This window comes from Acanthisitta chloris, unplaced genomic scaffold, assembly GCF_000695815.1.
Source record: "Acanthisitta chloris isolate BGI_N310 unplaced genomic scaffold, ASM69581v1 scaffold33933, whole genome shotgun sequence".
NCBI classification, from domain to species: Eukaryota; Metazoa; Chordata; class Aves; order Passeriformes; family Acanthisittidae; genus Acanthisitta; species Acanthisitta chloris.
In genome coordinates this window covers 1-9,506 of record NW_008664841.1, presented here as the reverse complement: position 1 = coordinate 9,506, position 9,506 = coordinate 1, and the positions used below count along the sequence as shown (strand labels likewise).

The following is a 9,506-nucleotide window of genomic DNA, read 5'->3' as shown; positions in this document are numbered from 1 at the left end:
CCGTTCTGCTGTCACTGCTTGGTGCCTTCAGGTTGCCATTTCCCAGTCAGGAAGTTTGGGCAGGCAATTGGAGAACAAATAGGTGGGATTAATGTGGTTTCTTACCAACAGAGAACTGAGCCTGGATTTCCCCTCATAACAGTAAAAGCTAAGGCAGAATTATATTGTTACCTGTTCCAGGAAAAATAAAAGTGGGAACAGCTCTTTCCAGGTTTTGACAATACAATTCAGTGCATATGTTTCAAAGGCTCTTGTTCAGCTTAAAACAGGAACTACTGAACAACTGCAGTGCTCTTGTTTGAACAATTTGCCTTCTCTTTGAACAGGATCCCCTGTGGCTAAATGACAGGAATCCTAAATTTCCATGCTGCCTGTGTGCCCTTTCCATGAAACAGGTTTGGTGCAAAATGAGACTTTACAAAAAAACTTGACAAAAGGAAAAAAAAAAAAATCCATGTGGATCATGCACAAAGCATATTCATAACTCACTACTTTTAACCCAGAGACTGGACTTGAAATCTTACCTTTATTATCTAATAGTTGCACTCAACTTTGTATGAGCAATAACATATAAATTATTTGGAATCTCATCTTTTAGCTGTAAAATGACTTCATATAAAATGAACTCTCAATTCAGCAAGTGCATGAATCCATCTCCCAGATGGAGATCTCCACAGATCTATGGCAATGAATCTGTCACTGAGGGTGTTGTAGGACAGCGTTTTTATCTGATTTTTACCCAGGATAAAAGCCACTAACCTGGAGCCTGACACATTCCCTTGCTGGTGCCCTATTCAGTAACAACTGCTTGACCAGTGACCCCTGATATTCCATTAGTAAAGTGTGCAATTGCAGCTTGCTGCCTCCCACAGTCCTTAGCTCTTCCTCAGGCTCAGGTCACTGCTTGTCACTAATCCTGACAGGGAGGTGCTCTCTGATGCATCTTCTTTCTTCAGGTTCAGAAACGATTCTCTAGTTATCTGAAGAATTTCTCTCAAGCCTTTGTTTTCTTGCTAAAACCAGAGAAAGAAAAAGGCATTTAATAGACTGCAGAAAGAAATGACAATAACCACATGACTAACCTCCCCTCTACTCCAAAGGAATGCATAAGGAGCAAATGCTGACCTGCAGGCAGTGCTGTAATACTTCTACAGCTGAGAACACAAGGTTTCTGACCCTCCTGCTCTCTGGACACTGAGCATCCCCTCTGCAGCTCCCTTGAGGAGGGAAACAGCACTGCTCCCACCAGGGAAGGGTAACACAGCAGCAGTGAGAGCCCTGGTGCAGTGACCCCATGGAAACCCTGTGCTGGCATCACCCCTCACTGTCTGCGCCACTGCTGTGTGTGTGTGAGCCTCACCTCCAGCTGTGTGATGCGTTCCTGCTCCTTGCAGCCCTGTCTGTCATCGATCTCAATGGCTCTTCTCATCACTGCTGCCATCTCTGTGATTTGGTCCACATGCACTTGCAGCTCCTGAGACAGAAATATTTAGTGAGTATTAATGTTTAGTCAAATGTATTGATAATTAGTATTTAGTGGAACATCAATTTAGCAATATATTTTCTGCATTAGTAAAAAAAGTGAAGCATTAAATGCGCACTTTAAATGCTCTGACAATTTATTAACGACGTATTAATTTATTATTTATTTACCCTAAGTTTCAGGAAATAAATTCCCTCCATCTACACATTGTGGCAGACACCATGGTCCTCTTTATGGAGATAAACCTGGTTTGCCACAGTGATCCCTTCTATTAGAAATTTATGACTGTGTCTTCCAGAGGCTCCACAGCTTCCACATGGCTGAGTTAGCACTGTGCTGGCCCTGACAAGGCTTTCCTGAGAATGGCTGTGTATCACTCTGGATATGAAGAACAGGGCGTGATACTCCTTCCAGCTTGAAACCTGAGCCCAGCACAGCCAGCCCAGCCCAGGGACAGGCGTTCAGCTCTCACACACCAGGAGCAGTGCTCACCCCTGCTGCGGCATGGGTTAGGAAAAGTAGGACAGAAGGGCTGAAATGAGGGACAGTGTGGACTAAAGCCAAATCCCACCTTTCAATTCCAGGTCTGACTGAAGCTCCATCCAGCTAGCAGTGACCAGCTTTGTCCTTAAAGTGCCAAAAAGCACTGCCTCACTTGCAATCATCAACTCACCTGACCAAAACAAATATCCTTCACTTAAATGAGCATCAGCCCTTCCCTCTCTGCCATTCCAATTGCACAAGCTATAATTTAGCTGTTTACTTGTTAAATGCCCACTCACAGCAGGCAGGAAATTCCATCTGGACATGAGGAAGAACTTCTTCACTGGGCAGGTGACCATGTATGGGAACAGACTGCCCAGTGTGTGGAGTCTCCTCACTGGAGATATTCCAGAACCATCTGGACATAATCCTGTGCCATGTGCTCTGGGATGACCCTCCTTGAGCAGGAAGGTGGGACCAGATGACCCACTGTGGTCCCTTCCAGCCTTACCCATCCTGTGATTCTGTGAGGTTGGGAAGATGTGCTGCAAATCTTTATTTTCTGCTCAGTTTCCAGTGCAGGTTATTACGTAAAACCTTTTTTTTCACTGAACACCCAAATTTAGCTTGACAGGAAGCTGTGGTCAGGGTGTAAAAGATGTACCCTTGAGAAGGACTGTGAAGGAGTCATAGGTTTCAGATATACTCCTGTCCTCCCTCCTTCCTGTTTTCCCAGCTTGTGTGGCCTCTGGATCAATAGGACTTCAGGCCTGTTCCAAGGTCATTAATGTTTGATGCTAACACAAACATGTGAGGTTCTGTTCTGCAAGGCAGATGTGGAAACTCAGATGCTGCAATACCAAACAATGCCATGAGAGTGAGAGCCTCAAGCATCTATAAACACTGTGTATCTCTCTCCTTTCTTTTGTACATATTGTTTTTTTCCAAAGAGAAAAAAAAAAGAGCCACATACATGTTTAGGCCTTGTTTCAGTTGAGCATATTCCAGCAGCACCCTTAGGTCAGGAGCACCAACACACACTTTTCTCTCGCACACAACAGTGCTGAAAGAAGGTGTGTTCTGTTTAAATGAGATCTGCAGAAATCAATGATCTTGTAATACTCTTCTGCAAAGAGGCACTAAGTTAAAAGCTGGCACGTGAGGAAACAGCCGTTTCTGCCAACTGTGAGGTTAATTCCTAAAGTACAATGGAGTCTATAATGGATTTTCAGGTTAACAAGAGAAGTATTTAAAACTGCTTCAAGATTGTTCAGTCTTACTGAACGTGAAGGCTGAGAAGAGAATAAATAACAAAATTCCAGAAATCCTAAGTGTCAGGTGAAGGGTGATAAATCCTTTTCATTAGGCATTCTTGTGTGATCAGGTTTAGCCAAAGTGCTGAAGCCTAAATCTCCTGTTTAAGTAACAGTGTGTGATACTATTTTTTACTTTTTTTTTTCTTTTTCCCCAAGTTTTTAATCCATCAAAGTGCTCCTAAATGAAATTCCAAAGTCCACTTTAGGATGGATGCAGTTTTACCCTCTTATGTTGCTACTGTAACAGATGCTGCACTATCTGCTGAGGTAACTTCTTTGCTACAGGATCTGTACCTGTCATTTTTTAGGATTTTATGTTAAAGGCATAGTTATAATCCAGTAATTTTTCCATACCGATGGCACTAATTACATACACAGGATGTTGTAAGGAGGTAACAAAGCACCAAATCCTTAAACTTTGTTTTCCAGTGTGCAGAGCCTAACTTTGCTGTGCAGACTGAAGTTAGCTGAGGCCAAAGATTATTAAACACTTAGAACTAATGTTTGCCTGCACAGTTGCATTGCTTTCTAACGATTCTGTTTCATTTAACATGCAATACAATACTGTGCTAGAAAGCTCCTGTTTAGATCTGGCAGTGACCAGGAATAATGAATTTTCCTCAAAATACACTAAAAAAGCCTAAACTATATATTAATGCTATAAAAGCATATATTGAACTCGCATGAAGCTGCGAAACACTCACAAATACTCACGAGAGTCTAGAAAAATGTTTCTTGATGGCACTTGGCTTTTCTAATTTTCAAAAGCCATGAGATGGAACATACCTAATGCCAGAAATTTTCACCACCCTTCCAGCACCTCAGGCTCCCCAAAAAGCATAGGTTTGCTACTTACTTATTGGAGTCGGGCTCAAGTTAAAGCCAGTCTAAATGTCTGACTGCTACTGAGATCTGTAGGATTATAGGGCAGTTGTTCACCACTTGTTAGTAGCTCAGTGATAAAATCTGAGACAAAATAAGCTTTGAACTGATCTACTACAAACTAACTGAAGTGTTTACTGAAAGAAACAAAGGCAAAAAACTCAATGAGATTGTTACCTTGGAATGTTGCTCTTTTAACTTCATTATTATACTTGGATCATCCTTTTTGCTTGCCATGAGCAACCTGAACATCTGTTCCCTGTACTTGCTCATGATGAGTTCCAGGGCAGACTGATGCTCTTCCAGGGACGTGCGCAGCTCTGCCAACATCATTTAGAAGTCAGAGTTTAACAGAGAAGAACCAAAACAAAATGCAAAAACATTTCAGCTTGAGAAAACCAAAATGAGCCCCTAATTGAGTGTCCCTCTCTGTGCACCATAAAATCTCAGTGGGCTCTGCCAATGGCTTCTGTGGGACTGCCCAGGGACAGCTCCGTCACACATGGGAGGTCTCTGTCAGTATGGTCCATGTTCTGTCGCTCTCAGCCATCAGGAGTGGCTGAGCAGCTTTCCTCTAGCCACTCTAAGCCACACAAAAGCTAGGAAGAAGTCCACAGATGTGTTTTCAGCTGCAGCTTGGTAAAATGAGAGTTAACAAATGCTTGTGTTGAAAATATGGTAAGCTAAAGGACAAATCACCCCCAAGACAAGATTCATGTGAATGGAGATTATTGAATCCTGTGCTGGATGTAACTGCTAGAATACCTAAGGTGTTCCAGGAGGAACAATACATTCCTAGTGTACAAAATTCCAGGAGGAATTATACTACTGTACTTATACTACAACTTGTCCTGATTGCTCCCAAATTATTTTCAGCAGTGGGAAAACACCTTTCCAAATAGATCTTACACTGCTGATTTAAGCTCTATTTATCTCCTGTCTTGTGCTGAGCATTAGGTAAGGCCTGAAAAAGTGATTTTTCCCAAATCTCTCTTTCTGTTAATCAGTCCCAGAGCTTGGACATTAGGGCTCTTAGACAGTATTTTGACAAATTAAGAGTAGAAGAAAGAATTTCTTCCACAACAATGTTCTGAGAAAAGATCAATGGTAAAAGTCTCACTGATTCCAGAGGTGCAGGCTGGAACTGGAAAAGGATAGAATATTCATGTTTTACCTTTATTTTCCTGTTGCAATTCCCTGATCTGTCTGTTTTCCTGCTGGATACCCATCACCAGCGTAGACCGAGGGCGATGTCTTGCTACTTCATTGAGCTCTTGGATTTCTTCTTGGTACTAGTTATTAAAAACAACAAGCCACAACACATTTGGGTAACCAAATACATCCACTGCTCAGCAGGGCACAAAGGGCCAGCTTTGCTGTCAGGCACTGTCTAACCAGCAAGATAATGCTTGGTTTTAAATAATATCAAACACACATCTGGAGCTGTTGCTAACACACTGCCCTTTCAGAGACACAAAAGTGTCACCTTTATTTCTGACCAAGTTTCAGACCTTAGGTGTGTGCAGTGGGTGTTACTTAACCTTCAATTCATGCAGGTCAAGTTTGCCATTGAGTAACTGAAAACTGAGGGAGATGTGGTAAAGACAAACCATGAGGTATTAACCTCTAGATAGCTCCTGTGGCTTCCCAGTGCCTGAAACCACGAGGTTGTGTGGGTACAAGTCCCAGGGACCCGAGGGAGCGCACCCTGACTGCCAACAGATGGGTAAATTCAATACACTTGATCTGAAGCCATGAAGCCTCTGCATGACTAGTTTTACAGGGATGAATTGCAGGCAGGGTTTATTATTTTATAGGCCTATTAGCATATCCTGGGTTCTACTAAAGTGACAGGATGCACTCCCATATGGAAAGTCAGTAAACACCTCTCTGTTTTTCCAGTTCTCATGCAAAAGTCACACTCAATCTAACAATAAGCCTTGAAAGCTTAACATCTGAGCAGAAATGATGACAAAAAAAAAGCCCAAGAGGCTTCTTGGAAACAAAAGCAGGCTGCAAAGACAAAGTATTCTGAACAGAAGAAAGTGTGACAGAGCCTCTGTGTTCTTAAATGTGCATGTGGGAATGAATGGAAACGAGTAGAGTTGCACAGGTGAGCAAAAAACCACGAAGTTGTTAGGTATCAACCCTACACAAAGGGTTAGGTATCAACCTCCTTTCTAGCAGTGTTTTTCAAACAGCACTTACTTGTTTTCAATATCTAAGCTAGAGTGAGAAAACTTTTCCACAGGATCCAATCATATAAACAACCTAATTTTAGATCCCAGTAACACCTATAATAAAAATACCCAGTGTGGCATTAAGGGATTAACCAAACCCCACAGCAATTCTGCACTGCACAGCAGCACACAACAACGGGCTGGAATTAGGTGCTCCCCAGCTGATCTTTTGATAGAGTAACTAGAAGTGGAAAGCAAACCTGTTTCATGGCTTCGACCCGTTTGTTGAGGGCTGTTGTCTGCTCGATGAGAGCTTCGGCCGCGTTGTCGTGTTCCCTCAGCCGCTCCACCAGTGCCTTCGCGTCCGCCAACGCCTTCTCGATGGTGCAGCTCATTTCTGAACAGGAGACATCCATTACTCCCACAGCACCACCCATGTGGAGAACACCCTTCTGCAGTCTAAGGCAGCTGAATACAACCTTTCCCTCAGAAACATTCAGATGGATTGATGCCTTCTGGGAGTGGGAAGAGTTTATGCATCTTAAGAATACCCTGAAGTTCTTTTCCCACCTTTTTAACTGCTGTTGAGGCCATGGATCAGAGCAAGGAATTGAAAGTAAACTTCAGGTTGTAAGGAGAGCATCAATACACAAAGTGCCAAAGGCAGTGTTGGACACATGAAAACTGAGCAGTGCATGTCCTCTAAGTCTGGGGAGGGACTCTCTGTTAGGAATGGCAGTGACAGGACAAGGAATAATAGGGATGGATCGAAAGAGGGAAAATTAGATTAGATATTAGGAAAAAAATTTTTCCTGTGAGGGTGGTGAGACCCTGGCACAGGTTGCCCAGGGAGGCTGTGGATGCCCCAGCCCTGAAAGTGTTCACGGCCAGGTTGGGAAAGGCCTTGAGCAACCTGCTCTGGTGGGAGGTGTCCCTGCCCAGGCATTGGGACTAGATGATCTTTGAGGTCTATTCCTACCCAAACCATTCTATGATTCTAAGTAGCAGAGAAAAAAAAAAGAATATTGCATCAACCACTTAATTTTTCATTGCTTTTTTTTTTTTTTTTCCAAATTTGCCCTCCTAACAGTCAGATATACTTCAGGATAACTGAGGTCTAAATCCAGCACAAGAGAAAGCCAAAAGATTACAGTGAGCTGGAAGATTCTGATGAACTGAATCAGCAGAGAAGGAACAGCTCAAACTGACAGAGTAGAAAAAAATTGCTCAGGGAAAACTCAGAAAACTAAAGGCTTGTGTTTTCTTCATGTCTGTAAATGAGCACAAACATCACTGCATGGAATGGGACTAACATTTTCACCAGGATGGAGAAAGACAGCAAGGACAAGAACTAACTGCACAATTAAAGTACTGGCCTTCCAACTGCAGTAGTTGTTAGAAATGACTGACTCCCAGAACTGCCAGGGGCTTGTGCATTTCCAGAATACTGGCCTACATGTGGAATGTTTTTCTTCCCCATGCCTGGTAGGTTAGGTTTCCATTCTGAGGTTTTCAGCCTAAGCTTTTATTTTCTTTTAAGAAACCTTTCACTCCTTAATTCTTTGAACAAGAATCAGCAGTCAGACAGCAGAGATAGAGCTTTATGAAAGTTATGGGCCTTACCAGTATCAGCCTTAATATCTGGGGTAGGGAATGTTGCAATGCACAGAAGGAATCAACTAAATCCACTTTCTAGCCAGGCTGTTTGTGAAAGTAAAGCCTTTTGTAAGCATTAAAGATTAGTGAATCTTTCCTGAGCTACACAAAAAAAACTGCTTCTGATTCTCCAGCTTTCTCAGGCACCTTTATAAACCATGGTCCAGGATCTTCAAGCCAAGCTTGAAGAAATCCTCACATTTGCCTCACCTGACCTTTTCCCACTGCAGTAGAAGGATATTTCAAACACCAGAAAGTTAACCAGTGTTTTGTGGGATTCATGTGTTATCACTGTTTTTAGGGATCTGCTTTTCTGGTTCCTCCTTCTAGTCCACAACTCTTGCTGTACTACAGAAATATCACAGCCAGAAGTCAACCTTCCACACCAACTGGCTGAGCTACTGCAGAAATGGATTTAAAGAGATCCATGCTCAAGGAGAACCTGAAGAACAGTCTTTAACTCTAGTCATAGTCCCGGAATTCCCTGGCCAGTGTAAACAAAGCCTCTCCATGAGCTTGGAATACATTTGGCATTCAGACGACACTGCAGTTAACACCTCTGATGATTTGTGTGCATCAATATACATTTTAAATAGTGCATGTGTTGGATACATGCACTTTCTCCTTTTGCCCCAGCACAACCACACCAGATGATAAGAAGCTCGTTTGTGGCAAAGCCACTTATCTTCCTTTTCACAGAGACTGAGCTGGGAAGAGAGATGTGGAATGCAGCCCCACAAAACAGCAGTGCCTGTCCCCTGTCACCATGCAGCAGCTCCAGCAGCTCAGGGCCAGCTCCTGACTCCAGGATTTGGACCTCTATAAGCAGACTCATTATTTGTATCATGGTAATTCGCAGCGGCTCCAAATCCTGGCTATGATTCCTTCAGGCAGGACATTGGCCCTAATCCTTGGAATTTAAAATTCTCTCTGGCTGCCTGTGAAAAACAAAACCTTTGTCTTATGCTCAAATTGAGCTAAACCTGTGAGTTAACCTGGAAATTTAGTTGGGAAAAAACCCCAAATAATCAAATATAATTGATTTAAACTCTTATATATTCCATCTTTATGAGCATGACTGCAGGAGCTAAGCTTGATGATTGCTGAACTCTGTCCTACAAGAGATGCCCAGCTGAACACACACTCGTTAGTCTGCAATCCTGTCAACAGGTAGCAGAGCAGCAACTCAACACAGCAACACTCCTACTACACATCCATTTCCTGTCACTTCCTGCCACTTACTAATGCCTTTCATTACCAAATTTGGCTGCCCTTAAAGAAAAACAACACCAAAGAACAAAGACCTTTGTGCAACTATCACCTTCTGTCTCTTCCTTCTTTTAAACCCTTACAGGAAACTACCTTCTCCCAGAGCTTAACCCTTTGAGTCTTTGACCACAGCGATCAGCGCTGAGCCAGGATGCACTTTCCAACGGCTTCATTTAGGCGAGTGCAAACATCTACTCGCACTCTCAGTGTGACAGAGGTGTCCGGGGGTACCATTGC

The 9,506-nt window shown here is 42.9% G+C and overlaps 1 protein-coding gene across 1 annotated transcript; it reads right to left on the bottom strand.

The window, feature by feature from the left end:
* Positions 1 to 734: 734 nt before the first annotated feature.
* On the bottom strand, positions 735 to 6,739 carry FGFR1OP2 (FGFR1 oncogene partner 2). The gene is made up of 5 exons (XM_009071513.1): positions 6,605 to 6,739; positions 5,339 to 5,456; positions 4,342 to 4,484; positions 1,361 to 1,474; positions 735 to 1,013 (listed from the first exon to the last, which is right to left on the bottom strand). Exons 1-5 carry the CDS (start codon positions 6,737 to 6,739, stop codon positions 876 to 878), a joined length of 648 nt encoding a protein of 215 aa, XP_009069761.1. The 3' UTR covers positions 735 to 875.
* Between the last annotated feature and the right edge of the window lie 2,767 nt (positions 6,740 to 9,506).